At 35.9% G+C, this 19,310-nt stretch overlaps 2 protein-coding genes across 3 annotated transcripts; one reads left to right on the top strand and one right to left on the bottom strand.

Annotated features, from left to right (window-relative positions):
• Positions 1-12: 12 nt before the first annotated feature.
• LOC136847150 (acyl-coenzyme A thioesterase 13-like) lies at positions 13-3,091 on the top strand. Its single transcript, XM_067118547.1, has 3 exons — positions 13-296; positions 2,293-2,477; positions 2,774-3,091. Exons 1-3 carry the CDS (start codon positions 210-212, stop codon positions 2,925-2,927), a joined length of 426 nt encoding a protein of 141 aa, XP_066974648.1. The 5' UTR covers positions 13-209; the 3' UTR covers positions 2,928-3,091.
• LOC136847148 (uncharacterized) lies at positions 2,903-14,087 on the bottom strand. 2 transcript variants are annotated; one of them, XM_067118542.1, is made up of 4 exons: positions 13,820-14,087; positions 11,064-11,173; positions 8,373-8,476; positions 2,903-6,945 (listed from the first exon to the last, which is right to left on the bottom strand). In XM_067118542.1, exons 2-4 carry the CDS (start codon positions 11,154-11,156, stop codon positions 6,639-6,641), a joined length of 504 nt encoding a protein of 167 aa, XP_066974643.1. In that variant the 5' UTR covers positions 11,157-11,173; positions 13,820-14,087; the 3' UTR covers positions 2,903-6,638. The 2 variants fall into 2 exon arrangements, with proteins under 2 accessions (XP_066974643.1, XP_066974645.1); XM_067118544.1 differs by having other exon boundaries at positions 2,903-4,610; positions 13,820-14,072.
• Between the last annotated feature and the right edge of the window lie 5,223 nt (positions 14,088-19,310).

Below are 19,310 nucleotides of genomic sequence, written 5' to 3'. Positions count from 1 at the left end.
AAGGGCCAAAATTCTATCCCATCTCTGTTTACACTGTGACGTCATTATTCGGTGTTATGTCGTCTGTCTGACAATTAAGCCCATCCCTTAGGGTTATTCGATGGATCTTGGTTAGGCTACGCTCCGGCTTAACCGACGGCATAAAATTTGCAAGGCTGTAATTCAGCGTTTTAAAACCGTATTTACGAAAGTAACTTTAGCCGAACACAATGGCAGCGGCAAATGGTGGAAAGAAATTCCTTCAGCAAGTGATGAAAATTATGAGCGAACGAGGATTTGATAGGAACCTTTCTAAAGTAAGTGTGAGGCTTTAGCCTGAGCCTATGCTTACGTAACATCCATAGAATAAAAGTTATTCTAAGTGCCCTAAATCACCCAGTGCTCGATGTTAAGTTATTACATGGGGTGTCCAGGGAGGGTGAAGTCCCCCGCCACCCTACCCACCTCCAGGTCAGGGCACGGCGACGTAGGCAAAGTCAGGTTAGAAAGGTAAGTTCTGGTTAGGGGTAGAACAAAGTATTAACTCGGCAGGGCTTATTACCTTGGAAATTGAGTTTCATTAAACTTTTAGTGTTGCTGATGAAGGAGGTGGTGTTTATTGGCGGTCAATTATTATTAACCTCACATCTATATCGGGGACCCGTTGGGAACGGGGGCGGTTTTGGGTTGGATAAAAGAGATAGAGAACGGACATGTTATGTTATGATGGCCACCCTGGAATGATTCCGTGCATACTCAAGGCCTATGGGAGTCATGTGTTCAAGAAGGGATTGGTTAAGGAAACCTATTATAAAAGGAACTATACTAACCTAACCTAACCTAGTAGGCTGCACTACTTATCAGGCCAGACCCCCCAGTAAAGGAAACTCCACTCTTTATTGAAAGGTCCCCTATAACACTGCGCATGCACAATATCATTCAATTCTGAGGTTAATTACAGTCAACTGCCAAAAAATATGCAACCAAAATACTGTAGAAAAACTTATTTACCAGGCAATAAGGTGGGCGGAGTTATAGTTCTACCTTACCTGGGAGGGAGGGGAGTTCCAGCGGCAGCAAAGCCCCCAAAGCCAGGTCAGGCACGGCCCCCTAGGTCAGTTAGGAAAGTAAGGCCTAGTTAGGTCAGAACACGGTATTTTTGGAAAGGTTAGGTTTGACCCGCTTTCATGGTTTCTCATACCAACTCCTGTCTCCCTGTTCTGCAGCCTCTCCAGTGGGCTGGTTAACCATATTAGAATACTAGATTTTCACAGGCCATAGACCTTTATAGATGAGTTTGGCTAGACCTTTTCACCATTTTTAAAGCAGTGGTCAAGTCTATTTTAGGCTTCTTGTGCTAACCTATTTGTATATGCTGCATTAAAGCTATACATGGATGTTACCATTTTTTTTTTTTTTTTTTGTAGCCTGCTTTAATGCCTTCACCCTTTATGAACCCCCAACCTAACCTGACCCTACAAGCTAATATTGTGATTGTGGACGGTTTACAAAAATAACTGATCTAGGGTAGTTTGCAGAACAACAGGATCAAACTTTAACACTAACTCTGAATGGTAGCTTAGCCCATGTTTCTGATGTTTAGTATTACTTAGAGGGTCCAGTGGGGGCAACCCCCCCCCCCCCAGCCAGGTCAGGGCATGGTGCCCTAAGTGAAGTTAGAAAGGTAAGGTCTGGTTAGGTCGGGACATGGCATTCTAGGTTTGTTTTTGTCTGTGGAATCTGCACCCTGCATTCTTCACTCAACCATTTCTGTAATACTGATAAGTCAAGAGTTCTTAGTCCATTCACTAACCACCTAACCTCGTATAGCCACCGCACAATAGCCTAACCTACCAGACCATGGTTTCCTCCCTGCTGGTACAGGACCCCATTTAGCATATGTTATAAACCTGAGAGGTAAACAATTACAATTTAGCTTTTTAATGTTAATATTAAATTATAAGGCTAATTCATAATTATGTTTTTCACCAACATTGAAGGGCCAAACAGTTAATGTTTACTCCTATTCCACTGCAAAAGTTGGCAATTATAAGGTGTAAATGAGAGTTTGGGTGAGGAAATAAAAAATCAAGTGATTATGTATGGTGCAACATTGATAATGGTGAAGCTACCCAGCATACACTCTGAATGCAATAGAAGTCATTAGAGATAAGTTTTACATTTGTCATCACTAGAATACATTCACCATGTAGTTGAAGATCTCTCGGCATAATTTTTCTTTTTACTTTTACCTTGTTTAGCAGAAACTTTTGCTTAGAAATATTTTAGTGCTTTCCTTTATTCTAATTAAAGGTTAGAGTGATATCAGGCGGTGGTGGGAAATGTGTTGCTGAGATGGCTGTGGAGGAGGAACATCAGAATCGTGGTGGAACGCTCCATGGGGGCCTAACAGCAACATTGGTTGATGTCATTTCAACAATGGCCTTAATGACGACAGAAAGAGCTGTCCCAGGTGTTTCAGTAGATCTGAATGTTTCGTGAGTATTTTGTGGTAGCTCCATAGTTCTCTATGCCTGTACTGTAGTTGTTTAGAAAGTGATCACAGATCTAACTTTCTGAGTGCTGCAATATTGCAATTGTTTTGCTAAATAATGCTCAAGAAAATCAAGGGAAAAGGCATAAATAAAGATGTGGACTAAATGGGAATTCAGGTAGAGTTCATTTATCAGCGGAAATAATCCATTTCATCTGTGACCACAGAAAAATCTTTCATAAAGATGCTGACAATGAGAAATAATTTCTGATATGTATTTTTATTTCTACTCTCTTTCAGTTATATTAGTGCAGCTAAAGAAGGAGAAACTATTGTCATAAATGCTGACACACTCAAAGTTGGAAGAACTCTTGCATTTCTCACTGTTGATATCACAACTAAGGAATCAGGTAAACTTATTGCCAAGGGTAGCCACACAAAGTTTATTGGTTAATTTAACATCAAGTCATGTGTTTTTACAATTAATGTATATAATTTATGTATAAAGGAGTATAATTTTTAATTGATAAACTTGTAGCTTGCATTGTACACAGTAGTGGTTGATGTTAGTACTATATCTGGAATTTGTGAATAATAATGGTCTGCCTTGCATTTTTATTTCTGAGGTGTTTCATTAACCCAAAAGTACAAATAAATACAGCCCAAGTTAGCAGCTTTTTAAGTACGTTTTGATTGCATTTGGGTGTAAGAAAAGAATTCAAAGGAGCATTCAGTCCTTGAATGTCTCCAGCCAAAATTTTTTTTGGTTCCTGTGGTTATTTTTTCAGTGTAAAAGGCTAAAAATAGTGTGGAGTGTTCTGTGTCAGTTGCGATGCTTCTGAAAGTAATTTCTATCTTTCAGTGGACAGACTAGTCTATTTGTGTTTTATGTTTTGCAGTTCTGAAATCTCTTTTCTTTGAATTTTTTAGATCTAGGGGACAGGTGTGCTCCTATTCAGTCAGATTTGGATAGTAATAGGTTTCTGAGGCTGCTGATCTCGGTTCCATCATCTTATCTGGTAAATGGCAGGTTTTCACTTGAACTTAAGTTATAACCAAGAATCAGGACTCTATTCCATGGTATTAGTAAAGGTTGTGAATTACTGTATCTTCGTACTGTATAGCCAAGAATTTAACTGATGAACCCTTGGAAAATCGTCATTTGTTTAAGTATCCCACCCTTCTATGGCTTTGCCAAGGAACCTAATTCAAGTTGCAATTTAACAAATTTTTCATGAATATGTTGCCACTCAATGAATTATCCCTTCTCTCAAGCCCTAAATTTAAGTGCAAGCAAAAACTGAAGCTCAATTGTTCATAACTAACTATTTAAAAATAATTACGTGCAGTACTCCTGACTCAAGTGAACCAAAGAATGAAGCAGAAATTAAACTGTTCTCTAGCAGCATAGTGGCAGAGCTTAGTCATATGATAATTTTTTAACTTTGAAATTGCATGCTTCAACCAATTGCATGCGTCAACCAATAGTCATAAGGTGAACCCTTAAATTAATGGAGGGATACTGTTATTTTACCATATAGGCAGAGTTACTGGTATGATTTTTACCAGCAGTCTAGTATTTTAGTGCCGAATAGTGGTCTATCCCATCCAAAGATCTATGTGTACTCTGATTATATGCAATAAAAATGAAGAGTAGTATTTTAGAGGTCTTTATGAGAACTTCCATACATCTTTGCTTGTATATTGTACGATTGCTTTGTTTAATATTTACTTTCTAGCAGACCTTAATGCCTTACAGAATATCTTATGACTAATTGGTATTTGTTTAAAGACTAATGACAAACTTAAGAGGAGATACATTATTTCACTTCTTGAGACTATATTGTCATTTTACTTCTCTTTTTTAGCTGTAGACTTCTTTTTACTTTTTTGTGCATTGGCCTGCTTTGAATTCTTTTGTTCCTTTGATTTCTTGTTAGATTTACTTGGCTGTTCGTTCTTTTTGGCTGGCTTCGCTGATTTGCTTGGCCACATGAGGAGATACAAGGAGAAGATTCCGCACACTAAGGTTTGTATAGTCCAGGCAATTGTTGCCCAATCGCCAATTTTCCTCTTGTAGCACAGATAAACTGCAAGCATGGTTTCACTGATGTGGACAGCAAGAGTGACCAGAAATCTGAAACAGATGAAGTTGGTCAGTGTTTAGATGAGTGTGGTATAACGATACTTTCCTAGTCTCAATATTTTAATTATTTTCAGCCTAAGAACTGACAAAAATACCATAACCATTTTAGTAATCATTGTAAAAATAAACTTTTATTTTTTTATTGCATGGTAGAGAAATAACTGTTTGTTCACTGCAAACAGACCCACTATCTAACATCTAGTTTTGCTTCCACGTGACTGGCAATGTTAGGATAATACTTAGATTTAACAAGACACAATGCCGTACTCACCTTTCACGAAATCAACATCCTCCCAATAACAAGAGCTGAATGAACCTCCTAGCCAGTTTCATAAGATTACAAAGCAATTGCCTTCAACTGCATGAAAATGTTTACAATATTTGTTAGTCTCATTCTCATTACCTAAAGTAACCATGTTACCATTGGGTAGTTACCATGTCATCAAAGAAACACGAGTGCTGAACTATCTGTAACACAATCTAAGCAAAGTTGTGAGCCCCAAGAGTACATGTTCACAAGAACCAGTCAAGTCCTTAAGACTGGAAATAAAAGCAGCTTCACATATTTAAGTACATATGATAACAAACATGATACTGGTGTCTAATGCATGCTTGGGCATGGGCACAGCATATGTAGACTTCATTACAAAGTTGTGAATGTTACACAAGTGGAAAAATTTAAAAATAACTTGTACAAGTCACCAGAAGTGGATGAAGTTCTCTCTCTAATCTTTGTCAATAAAAATAACCAGATCACTATAACTGTATAGCCATTAATTTAAATTTAAAGAAAAATTTAAGTTTGACTGATTCATGAAGTGTTGTGAAGACAATATTACTGAAAAGATATATTGTGCATGTTATGCAGCTGGTTTCCTTCAAAGAACACACACGGGCCAGTTCACGAAAACTGACAAAAGGCACAAGCATGATCATCAATGAAAAATTAAAATAGTAGTACTGTACACTACTGCAGCTTTGCCTTAAATTACTAAAAGTAGGTTGCAATATACCCTCAGCATTCACTTGCCATACATTGAGATGGCTACAGCTATTTCTAAATAAACTGAACAAAAGTGGTCAATACTTCATTTTTAGATGATGTAAAGAAAAAAAAGTTACGAGATCCTTACTCAGTACAGTACTGACCACACTGTAAGGAATTAAACATTCTCTGCTGACGTGTTTTATTACTAAAATTATAGTGAGGTACCCATTGCACACTGATACCATTACCCACTACACAGATGAATAGTAATAGTAAGACTAATTGTAAAGAAGTAGCATGAACTTTGTGCAAGTTCATACTTTATGAAGATGGTCTGGTGTCAAAACTTTAAGGACATGAAATTAATTTAAAAAGTGTACTAGTCTGTTGCTCAAGGCACAAACCTTAACCATATAAAAATTATATACAAATGGTTTTAAGCATAACATCACAATTACCCAAATTCATGTAATGGGTTCCACACACATACAATGTTTTTTCAGTTAAGTAGGAGGCTTTTTCTGAGCAATAAAATGAGAGTACAGTATAAAGAACAGTCACAAAAGGTGGCAAAGTAATTTCGAAGGGAATAAAGACATTTGCAAAAATATTAAGACACTTTTCTGGCTAATTCATATTCTTTTCAAATGTTTATCTATACAATACAATAGGACATTTTCCCACATTACTGTCATACTTAATAGTTACTAAGGAGGCTTCAGTTATCTAAAAAGAATATTTAACGAAATAGATGTTTAAGTGTTCTTAAATCACCATAGTTTTACATGCAGTAAAAACAAACCTAATTTTACATCCAACTTCGCAAATAGTAGGTTTAAAACTACCATCTGAAATGTAACATTCGAGCAGGAATGAAATAAAGATATTTTTAAAAAGGGATTTATTCTATCAAGTTACAATGTAGAACCACAACTCCATATAAAATTTTTTTTATATATTTTTGTTCCAACAGCCATCTCCGACGCAGATGTCTACTGAGGGAGCAGTTTATGATTTTACTTATAAAGAATTTATTTGTCTTTTCGGGACTTTGCATGATTCTTTTCTTTGGACTTGGAATTTTTTGTCTCCTTTCCTTTGTTGGCATTCTTGCCTTCCTTGGACTTGTTTGAATTCTTGTTGGATTCTTCTTTCTTACCACTATTGGAGCTCCTCCTTGGCTTTTGGGGCCAAATGAGATAGTAAAGGGATGGGAAACCCAGAATGAGGTTCTGTAAGGTCCAGGCAATGGTGACCAAAGAGCCAAGCCTGTGTTTCTGACATAAATACACCCCAATCAGAGCCTGAATTATGTGGATGGCCAGTAAACACAACAGTCTGAAAATAGAGTAGACCAAAGCACACATTAATCCCACATAAAGCCAAAGCATGGGGACACAACAAACCATAACTCTGCTACCTTTAAAACTAAAACAGAACGTTTAGCAGGGTAAAACATACTAGGCTTTATTTATGTGGATAGTTCTCTGATATCACTTACTTTTTCTCTATGATTCCACTCATGTTACTCTAGTGATCTCTTATACCTAGGCTCCATTCTGATACTCCTGATAATTTTTACAAAGGTCTTATGATTGAAATCTCTCTAACTGCATTGATAATTAGAAATGCTATTGGTAATTAACCTTAAAAAATACTTGATTCAATTCCTTCTAACAGGACTACTATAGAAATACCTGAGCTTTCAAAATTATGTGCCTTTTCCACATTGTATGGTCTATTTAAATAAAATGAAAAAATACTTTTCAACATACCAGAACATTCATCTTTTCATAATACAAGTGCATATTTGAACCACTGTTTCACATGTGCACTAAATTCTAGGCAGTGTTTCACATAAGTGCTCAAAATACCTGTACATCTAAAGGCAATTAACAGTACTATTCTAGCTTTTTCCTGTGCAAATGCAGCAATCACTACATCTGATAAGCCCATTCTGCATTAAGAGAAAGATCACAAGAACTTTGTGCTTTTAGAGTTATGAGTCTTACTGAATTTTGTTCTAAGGTGTGCAAAATGTCATGGCAACTGTATTTTGTAAAGAAGAGTATTTTATGGTGGGGTGTTAAATATGATGGCAATTTACTATTCTACAAGGGATATAAACCACTTGAGTAAGTTAGCCGTTTAGTAATGTAACACAGTAATGTAAAAATATCAACAAACTGCACCATACACGTTAGCAGTCTTCACATTTTTATTACTGCTAAGAAGCACAGCCAATAAGAAGCACCTAACCACTACTGATTATAATTAACACCGGAATGGTGTATTGTACTTGTGAAATAAAATGAAAGAACAATGTAACAAAGCATTATGTAAGTACCTTGAAAAATGATTTCACACTAGCATGTTGGGGAAGAACCTAATTTCACCCCTTCTCCCATGGGCTCACTTATGAACTGATGTCATTAAAGGTCATAAAATGCTAAAAAAGTGAATTTTAAACACCTATGGATGTTACTGGCATCAATCACTTATTAAGAGATGTCAAAATTCAATTAGCATCTGTCTTACAAATTCTGTAGTGTACTCACTGCTTTTTTCTGTAAACTATAGTGCATTGTAAATGATGAGATACTGTCATAAGTCAAGCTATGCTAAAAGGAATGGAGAACAAGAGGAAATTTTTTAAGCACCCTATAAAATATCTCCCTTACAGACAGGACAAACCCCAAAATGAGACAATACAGCATGGATACTTAGGAAAATATATTTTCCAAGTACGATTATTTTATACTCACATCTGCTTCATAAGGTGGTTGTTCTCAGTCCCTAACCAGGTTGCAAATTCTGCCACACGACCAAAATATGTGGTCGATATGTTCCTGGGATCCAACCATGCCATCTGAAGGACAAGAAACACAAGCATTTTAGGTAACTGAATGACAAAATGACAAGTTATTACCGTAGAACTCCTATACCTATACTGTCAGCTTTTATTATCTGGAGTTTGTTGTATTTTTGTAAACTGTTTAATAAATGTAATATACTTAATTATTATTTTGTTTCTTTCTGCTTCATCCACATTACTTTAATGTAACCATACACATTCCTTAAAAAATGCACCATAAGCCTCCACCTCAACCATCAGATGAGAGGAATTTTTGGAAAAAAAATCATAATGGCTATAATTTGTGAGTACAGTATACTGTGCTTAGGTCTTCATTGTTTTAGTTAGAATAATCATCTCAGATTACGTAATAAAATCTTATCATGTATTTAGTACCTCCCATGAACAAGTCTGTTACTTAAGGTTATCTACATAATTCCCAATCAAGCCATACCAGTAACTGACCATTAATTAGCTATCTATAAGGAAGACTTACAAATCTCTTGAATTTGAATTTGTCAACAAAATCGCAGAAATCATAAATTTATTAGTCTGCATCGACCATTAAACCAATGCAACTCAATCACCCATCACCAAAATTCAAAAGTAATAAAGGAAACATAACCTCACGGAAACAGTAAGCAATATCAACCTACCATACTACACTGAATGAAGACTAACATGGCGCATAAAAGCAATATATTTTAATCAATCCAGCATGCAGTACAGAAAAACACGCTTACGCCTGATCCATTTTGGCATTTAAAAGATCATATCCATATAGGACTTAAACACAAACTATTAACTTTTGCGTTATTTTTTGACAACCAAAAGACAAGGAGACGAATTTGAAAAAAAAAAAAATGCTATTTGAGGCCACCAGCCTTTGACCATAAACTTCCTCACAGACTGCACATTCTATGCGCAAAGAAAAAACATATTTAGACACAAACTGGAAAATGTTGTCCCAAAATGTATATCGTAAGTCAACCCATTACCCCTTCTCCAAATTAAATCTCTTGGGTATTGATGTCAGTGCAATACTTTATACTATCTCATACCTATAACTTGTGTGGTTCATTCTAATGCTGCCCAAATAAAAGTAAATGTCTGGGCCCAGTCAGTGAGTTTACATTTTTCATCAAAAAAAAAAAAAAAAAAAAAAAGTCATGTTTTATACACAACAAGGGGGAATATGATATGAAATACAGTACTGAAATAAAAACCTCCTATCATTACTCAAATTATAAAATTACCATTTAAGTGACTAGCCAAATACATTATTTTCAAGAAGACAGACATATTTAATAACCATCATTCAACATCATTCGCAATCATGAGTCAACAGGCTTTTCAAGTCAATGTAAATAAAACATCTAATTCTTGTACTGTTTATCAAATACTACAACATATACCCCAAGAAGTTCATAACCACCACACAAAACAACACACATGACAGGTCCCACTACACAAATTATAATAACTCAAAATTCCATCTGTCACAATCAGTAATTCTGCACAACGGTCAACTTTCAATACATCTGTCCCACATAAACATCAAGCACACATGAGTAAAAGGGAATGCCAATGAATGAGAAAAATTTGCCTCAATGAAAATAACACTAGCAATAATTTATCAAGAATATCTGCAAACAAAACCCTGACAAAATCCGGCAAATGCCATAATACAACTTGAGATCTTCAAAGTACTATTGGTATACTGTGCAGAAACTTCTCTACATGTTGAAACCCCTAGAAAATATTCAAGCCAAACAATGACCAGACTACCATACTACTGCAAGCGCCACCCTAAGAACTACATTTTTTCTTTCTGAAGTAATTACTTTTAATGAGCGAACTGTACCTATACTGTACTACCAATCCATAACACCAACACTGCACCAGATGTATGAAGTATACATTCTATCACTGTGGCAACCATGGAATGGTACTAATATAAGGGAGACTGCATGCTAATAATCTCATATTTTTAATGTCAAAATTACCCACACATGATTATCATTAAGCTGCAAAATAAAAGGGACTTTCTTGTGAAGAGCCAATCACGAAATGGCAAGTACAGTATTAGGATAACACAAAATGACGGTAGTAAATCTGGTCATTGTAAATTACTGAAGTGTCTTTGACAATCAATTAAAAAGAGGCTACATATGAGTACCACAGAAAACTAATGAACAATACTTAAGACCAAACATGAAAAACAAAAACTTTACTGCTTCTATAATGCACAGATATAATTAATACCAGAACATAATCTAAAAAGCAAACAAGATATAAAAAAAAAAAAGTTACCAGATTCAGACAACTGGATACCTTATAAGTACCATACTGTGTATCAATTAGTGACTGTTGGCAACAGTATGTTATATCATCAATTCAACAGCTAGTAAAATGATTTAATATTCATATTCTAGTATTTCCAAAGTACTTTTAAATGTAAAACCTATACTAAAATAATGCAGCTGACTGAAATATTACTTGCAGGTCAAGTTTTGTCTTTATCCCACATTTGAAAATATGGGTATCTCATTTTGTCCACATTCATACTAACCATTTCAAATAATTCTTTGTACATACTTACCAACAAAAGATACATTCCAACACCAATTAGTGAGACAATTATTGGATTGACAAATTTGAAGTAGTTTTCTGGTACCTTCCTATATCTGGCCATGTTTCCTATAGTAAAATCTGAAAAAATAGACAATAATTATTCTTGCTGAAATATTATCACTAAATGAAACAAAAACCAATAGCTGTGCAATTTAAATATGCATTTACAGTTTTGCATGTGAACACAAATGTAAGTCGTGTGTACGACACCCAAAGAAACTTGACACGTACATCATTACTACCAATTCCAAGAGCTGAAACTTCAAGAAATACTGATACCTGTCTTACACAGTCCACAAATTGACAAAAGTTTGAACATGTGCCTTATGCTAAGTATCCCTAAAGACAAATCTAATAATGCAGCAAACTCTATAGTTTGCCATGATTTTGGGTGTAAAATTGGTGACTACTACTGCAGCCTGATTCCCATCAGTTGCTGACCAGGATATTTACCATCTTTAGTTTATGTTTTGTTTACACTCACATCTTTTGTTTATGTTTATGCTATTTACCATCTTTAGTATGCTTTTACACTCAGCTAGACTACTACTAAACACAATGACCAATTTGCAAGGGGGCAGAATTAGTAGTCCGCAATTTTACTATTTTGGGGTAACTGGTTACCTAATACAACCTATGTCCCTAATTTATTATGATATAGCATTGAAACCTTCATGTATTCATTGTAAGAATGTACAATACTATTACTGAACCTATCAACATATGGTCACAATTCCATGTCTCCTGATTTTCTTTATCCACCCAATCTTTGTGATGGCAAAATAATTTCACATTTAAAAATGTTCATGGATATAAAAATGCCTTGGATTAAATGCATTCCTTTACGGGTGATATAACAATTTTTTCAATTGGAACTGAAATATAAAATTTCGGCCAATGGCCAGAACTGCTGAGACCTGTGTGTCACTCAGAGCTGAAAATAATGATGAAGCAATTTTTAGGAGTGTGGAAAGTAAGATGGAAGAAAGAGAATATGAACCGAGGCATAGTTAAAGGAATGAAATGGGCTGCAGCTAGGAGTTGAAGGGATGCTGCTACACAGAGTGAGGTACACTGATGTCACTACTCCCCCACAAAATTTGTTGTCCTTTTTCAAGATCCAGGGACTATAATATATAGTGCATTCACCCATCAACAAAGATAGCTGGTTACCAAGTGCCATGTGTAGCACACTACAGAAGGTTTCGAGCCAAATGTTCTATGCGTGATCACTCGATCAACTGCAATGTTTTCTGCCTTTTAATTTTCATATGTTCCCTCAGTCTTTTTTTTTTCCTTTAAACTATCAAATTCTGTCCTTTTACCTTGCTTCTAGTTTCATATGTTTTAGTAACTGATTAAATTATAAAACTTCTAATGTAAGTCAGCCTAACTGAAAACAGTAGGCTTGTATGAACTGTGTTAAAAACACTTCTTCAATCATTCCCTATAATGTATTTAAATAAATACTTAAACTTACAAATAAAATTAGGCTAATTTGGGAAATGATTTTGATAACATTAGTACGGTTAGTCTGATAATTTATATTTGTTCTGATTTTAATATTCTACAATGCTTGCTGGTAAACATTTTTAATATTTTGCACCCATTCGCTCCCATTAATACAAGATGACAAGACTTTTACTATATTTAGTATACTCTACTGCCACCTGTCTATCTTTTCCATAATTACAAATATTTGACCAGAATTCATTCTCACCAATACATCAATGTTTCAGATTACAATGAGTCACACAGTTTGATCAAACTATGTCAGAAATAAGCAACTTAAAGAGTAAAAACCCCATACCACACCCAACAATAATTTGGGTTCAACTGAAACAAATGGCTTCACATTGGGCATTAGAAGATTGATAGGAAAAGTCTATATGTGTACATCAAAATCAACAACAGTATATACATAGATATAGCCTAGCTTAGTCAACCTAGAGTGGCCAATGCTACCAGCTAAATGGTGATGTCAATTACAAAAATGATAAGACAGATGGCAGAATACTGACTTGTTACCTTACCAAGTGAAAATAATCGGTTATATAAAGACTACAGTGACATAAGCTATGCCAGCAAACAAGTTATAACACTATACTGGGCTATATATCTTGGTACTTAGTCTATGCTATAGCCTACATTTGGAAAGGAAAGCACCGGTGGTAGCCTATGCAAATGGAAAGGAGAGCACAGGTGATATGCACATGTTAAGTGTTGCAACTGACATGGCTAAAAGAAAATACACCAAATCCACAAAAATGATGTCGATATTACAGGTAACTTGTTATATAACACCAGAAAACAGCATAGGCTGGGACGAGACTCTACTGCTGGGTCTACCGTAATTTAATCTCTCAAATTCTCAAGGTAGGCTAGTTTTTGGCTGGCCATAATGAAAACACCTGTTAGATTACAGAAATGAGCTGTCGAATCCAACCTGCCAGCTCACTTTCGTTCTGTCAACTCGCACAACAAATTATTTGACACGGCAAAACCCGGGCAGATCAAGCAAGCACAATAAATCAATTTTTATGACAGCCTACATTACGTGACTTTGTTAGAAGGGAACTTTCTCCTTCCCTAGCCAAAGAGGTGGACATCTTGTAGCACCGGCCACTTCTGGACTCGATCAAGGACCTAAAAAACGAACCATCCTACAGGATCTCTTTCTGAGCCCAACAGAAAACAAAACTAGAAGAATTTAACGGTTCTCACCCGTCAAACTTTCTCTGAAAGAGGTCGTCTGTAAAAGCCACGAACGAAGCCCAGTCGAGGTCTCCCCGTCAACCAAATCTGTCTGATTCCGGCGTCTGCTTTTGGGAGAAGGCAGGTCTTATCTGGGGCCAATGACAGGTTTAACACGCCCTCCCCGTCTCGGTCCACTTTCGTACGAACGGCCGAACGCGCCGCCCTTCCGCCTCCAGATCAGCAACTCTGAGGTGACACGACACAGCGAAGCCGACTCTTCTTCTTCTTCCCCAACAATGTGTTGGAATTCTGGGCTCATCTCTCTCTCTCACCTTGCTTTAGGGTCAACACCCTAGGAAAGCCCAGACTATGCAGCGAAGTGGGCTTGTGCCCTAGTATTTGAATGTCAAAGTCATGTATCTCAGTGAACGTATGCTAGTTTTACTTTTCTTATGACTAGTAGTTTGTTGGGAGCAGAATGGTAGAATATTTTTTTTTTTTTGGTAGGTATCTTGATATGGACTTTAAATGTAGGTCATATAACATGCCTTATTCTAAGACTTTAGTTATAGTGGTGACTTATTTTCCTCTCCAGCTATTATTATATAAATAAAATATATTTAGAAAGCTAAGCAAGTCTAGTTCATTTCTAACTGAATTATTTTAGGATATATATTTTTTTCTGGGACACGTGACCTTTCTCTAGGGGTCACAGTTTTTACCTCTCTTTCACATCATCTTCATCCTGAGTCACCCGAGAAGTTAAATTTACCAAACGCATTTCGCTGGTGTTCCTACTTCAGAAAAATAGTTTAGAATTCTGATGAATGCAAGTCAAACTGAATAGGAATATATTGCAAAAGAAAAACCACAACATAGACAGATGTAAGGCAAAACACATAGTAATCAATAAATGAAGATTAGGTAATCTAAATCTATGCAACTGAGGGGCTGGCCTCACTCATCCCACCATCTTTTTTGTGTATCTTATGTTACGTAAATTCATTTGGTTGACAGTCCATTAGGCTTCCTAAAGGGAAATATATCAAAATCATTACTGATCAGTTTTTTTTTTTACCCTAAGGACTGCTCATGGCATAGATCAAAGCTAGTTTGTCTGTTCCGTTAATGAACTTCTGTATATGATTAGGTTAGCTAATCCTGTCAGAATATCAAACATAAAGTGAGGCCAAAAAGTATGTATTGTCAAACTTGAGAAATGTGGAACTGGTTAGGAAGGTACCGTTAGACTGGTGCCCCACCACAAACCACGTAGAACTTGAGCTCCATAATGTCTTAAAGTAAATGTTTTTATCTCATTCTATTCAAAGTAGTTATTATCTCCCAATATCTCCCATCCCCAGCCCCACCACTCAGGCTGGTCATTAGTATAGGGGCTCTAAATTATGAGGATCTGAAGCAACAACGGTAGCCAAAACAGTGTAGACAAAATTAACACAACGCGTAGCTTTCGCTCTTGATATGCAATCGATTTTGCATCACTTTTAGCTAGACCTATTTCTTCTGCCTACAATTAACTTCATTACGTTTCACGTCAGAGACGAAGCCTGGATAACCTTGTCTGTGTTTCATATTTCCCCTGACAAAATGGGAATTTCACTGAAAATGTTTTTGAAAATCCATATATGTCACTGCAGACTAGATAAAACCAGCTTAATCTCTCTCTCTCTCTCTCTCTCTCTCTCTCTCTCTCTCTCTCTCTCTCTCTCTCTCTCTCTCTCTCTCTCTCTCGTCCATGATGGCATAAGACATTTTTACTCTAATAACGAAACAGATGTTTTACCTTCTCAGTGTAAAACGGAATGTTACCAACAATACAGCAGTCTACCTGATCAAATCATATTGACGCACAGAAAATATGAAAAGGTATACTCAACAAAATCTGACAGGTAAAATGCTCGAGACTCGCCGCAGTTTTCAGACTGCTTAAGTTGTCTGCATACTCAGAATCGTACTTGAAAACTATGTTGTAAGTATTCGATGACGTAAAAAGAAATGTTATTTGATGTATTATACCTCACAGCACATGCTGAACCGTTTATAAGTAATGTATAGGGTACACCTTTCCCCTAATTTGGGTTGGCTATAAAGAATGTTAACCATTTCGTTCTGGATAATTCTTTTGGGATGAGGTGATTATCCTCATGCCCTCTCCACGCTTTTTGCTACCCATCTACAGTCGACTTACCACCCGGTATCTTGTACCCTGAGCACAATGAATTTTTCAGGCCTAATTTGTTCCTAAACGGGGACAGATTTATTTTTCTGGCTGTGAGATGAGGTAGACATCCATATGTGTTTGTATGTGTGTGTGTGAGAGAGAGAGAGAGAGAGAGAGAGAGAGAGAGAGAGAGAGAGAGAGAGAGAGAGAGAGAGAGAGAGAGAGAGAGAGAGGACAGTATTGTCTCTACTGTACGTTACATAAGACTTGAATTGCCGAGCCAAAGATGCCTTGCTGGGATCTCTATTCGCGTCCCGACTCCCATACCTTGGGAAGCGCAACCGCCTCGGCCTCTCGTGACGAGCAGGGAGAAAGATGTAGACCAATAATTAGCTTGCTTTACTGTATTTGTTTACCAGGATATTTTTTAGTGTCAGTTCGTCTGTTAAGGAAAGAGCCCGAATTTTCCCTTTGCTTTATTGCGTGCCAGTGTTTTCAAACTGTCTTAGATAGAATGAGAAATACACTTGATTTTCCGTTTTTTATATATGTATGCTATGTTTACCTGCTTCCCTTAAAGGCAAAATGCACACAACGCAGTTGTCTTTTATCTGTTTGAAACGTAAAAGCGATATTTCAAAATTCCTTCACTTTCATCAAATGTTACTTTATTAGTATATATGGAAACCGAATACAAGAGTACTTTGCTAAGACTGCAATAGAAGTCAAAATTATAGCGTAAATGACAAAAAAAAATATTTATAACACCATTCGGTAGAAACAGATAAGCATAGAATTTCTCGGCTTTGTAACATTCTTTCAATGACCAAGTCTAGGAACTCTCTCTTGGATTCTGTTTTCCAATGTGAACGGCCTAGCTTTATAACATATCCTAGGCGAAGCATTTATGGCAGAAAAACTCTCAGTTGAAAAGAAAGCACTATTACTGGAACACAATCTCTTTACACGAAAGACAGTGTTTAGCTGTACAAAATAGCATTAACTTCACCTCATAGGAATTTTTTTTTATTTTCAAATATTTACGTAGGGCACAAGTGGTAGGCTATTCACTTTTACTTTCGTAGGCTTTTGATGTTCCTCTTCCGTGTGGTATTGAGTTATCAAAATTCTGGTTAAAGCTTTCTTTCTTAAAATGTATTGCTGTACTATTAAAATCAAACGGGAAATATAGTACGTTCCGGAGCGTGATAAACCAAACACTGGCGACATTGCTCGTTTGAGAGGACCCACTTACCGACGTTCATGTAAACACCGACGTTTGTTTGTTGCTAAATATACTTTACGCACTGGGATGAAAATATGATGAATCAAATGATAATATTGAAGCTCTATTTTTATGGAATCAGTCACAACTAACAGTTTAAATTCGGGCAATTTAATTAGCGACTTGGGTTTAAAAGACGAAATGTAATAGTTAACCATGTCAACAGAGCACATTTACATTTTTATTTTTAAAGCTGCAAAACATAAGCAATTTCAATTTTCATTTTAAGTAAAGAAAAACCAATAAGTTTGAGTGACTCTGTTTCTTGTTTTTTTTTTATATAAATTTCATTACTCTTGAGTAACGTAAACATTCAATCACGCGCACACACACACACACACACACACACACACACACACACACACACACACACACACACACATATATATATATATATATATATATATATATATATATATATATATATAATATATAGCAGGGAGAAAGATGTAGACCAATAATTAGCTTGCTTTACTGTGTTTGTTTACCAGGATATTTTTTAGTGTCAGTTTGTCTGTTAAGGAAAGAGCCCGAATTTTCCCTTTGCTTTATTGTGTACCAGTGTTTTCAAACTTAGATAGAATGAGAAATCCATCTGATTTTCCGTTGTTTAATATATGTATGCTATGTTTACCTGCTTCTCTTAAGGGCAAAATGCACACAAGGCAGTTGTCTTTTATCTATTTGAAACGTAAAAGCGATATTTCAAAATTCCTTCACTTTCATCAAACGTTACCTTATTAGTAAATATGGAAACCGAATACAAGAGTACTTTGCTAAGACTGCAATAGAAGTCAAAATTATAGTGTAAATGACAAAAAAAAATATTTATAGCACCATTCGGTAGAAACAGATAAGCCTAGAATTTCACGGCTTTGTAACATTCTTTCAATGACCAAGTCTAGGAACTCTCCCTTGGATTCTGTTTTCCAATGTGAACGGCCTAGCTTTATAACATATCCTAAGCGAAGCATTAGTGGCAGAAAAACTCTCAGTTGAAAAGAAAACACTATTACTGGAACACAATCTCTTTACACGAAAGACAGTGTTTAGCTGTACAAAATAGCATTAACTTCACCTCATTGGAATTTTTTTTTTATTTTCAAATATTTACGTAGGGCACAAGTGGTATTCACTTTTACTTTCGTAGGCTTTTGATGTTCCTCTTCCGTGTGGTATTGAGTTATCAAAATTCTGGTTAAAGCTTTCTTTCTTAAAATGTATTGCTGTACTATTAAAATCAAACGGGAAATATAGTACGTTCCGGAGCGTGTAAACCAAACACTGACGACATTGCTCTTTTGAGAGGACCCACTTACCGACGTTCATGTAAACACCGACGTTTGTTTGTTGCTAAATATACTTTACGCACTGGGATGAAAATATGATGAATCAAATGATAACATTAAAGCTCTATTTTTATGGAATCAGTCACAACTAACAGTTTAAATTCGGGCAATTTAATTAGCGACTTGGGTTTAAAAGACGAAATGTAATAGTTAACCATGTCAACAGAGCACATTTACATTTTTATTTTTAAAGCTGCAAAACATAAGCAATTTCAATTTTCATTTTAAGTAAAGAAAAACCAATAAGTTTGAGTGACTCTGTTTCTTGTTTTTTTTTATATAAATTTCATTACTCTTGAGTAACGTAAACATTCAATCACGCGCACACACACACACACACACACATATATATATATATATATATATATATATATATATATATATATATATATATATATATATATATATATATATATATATATATATGAGATTCCTATTGGCAGAGCAGTATCATGTAATTGCCTGAACAAATTCATTCTCCAGAAAGTAACAATGAAACACCTTCAGAAAATAATCTACAACTTTGAACTGGTAACCACAAATATGAAAAATGCAACGCAAAACTCACGGGGAAGGAGAGCTTTGGTTTCTCAAAGTCGTGAGGTAGACAACAGAAGACTTTCAAATCCAGACCGAGCCACTGAGCTTCAGCCATTACGATGGGCAAAACTTCCGACCACTGCAGTGCCGTCACAAATACAC

Source organism: Macrobrachium rosenbergii, chromosome 16, assembly GCF_040412425.1.
Source record: "Macrobrachium rosenbergii isolate ZJJX-2024 chromosome 16, ASM4041242v1, whole genome shotgun sequence".
Classification (NCBI taxonomy): domain Eukaryota; kingdom Metazoa; phylum Arthropoda; class Malacostraca; order Decapoda; family Palaemonidae; genus Macrobrachium; species Macrobrachium rosenbergii.
The sequence above is the reverse complement of the archived record's forward strand: the minus strand, read 5'-3'. Positions and strand labels throughout refer to the sequence as shown.

Coding starts and splice junctions, on each gene's coding strand:
- LOC136847150 (XM_067118547.1), top strand. CDS start 210: ATGGCAGCGGCAAATGGTGGAAAGAAATTCCTTCAGCAAGTGATGAAA. Junction 297..2,292: donor TTGATAGGAACCTTTCTAAA/GTAAGTGTGAGG, acceptor TTCTAATTAAAG/GTTAGAGTGATATCAGGCGG. Junction 2,478..2,773: donor TCAGTAGATCTGAATGTTTC/GTGAGTATTTTG, acceptor ACTCTCTTTCAG/TTATATTAGTGCAGCTAAAG.
- LOC136847148 (XM_067118542.1), bottom strand. CDS start 11,156: ATGGCCAGATATAGGAAGGTACCAGAAAACTACTTCAAATTTGTCAAT. Junction 8,477..11,063: donor TTGGAATGTATCTTTTGTTG/GTAAGTATGTAC, acceptor CTTGTCCTTCAG/ATGGCATGGTTGGATCCCAG. Junction 6,946..8,372: donor AACCACCTTATGAAGCAGAT/GTGAGTATAAAA, acceptor CTCTATTTTCAG/ACTGTTGTGTTTACTGGCCA.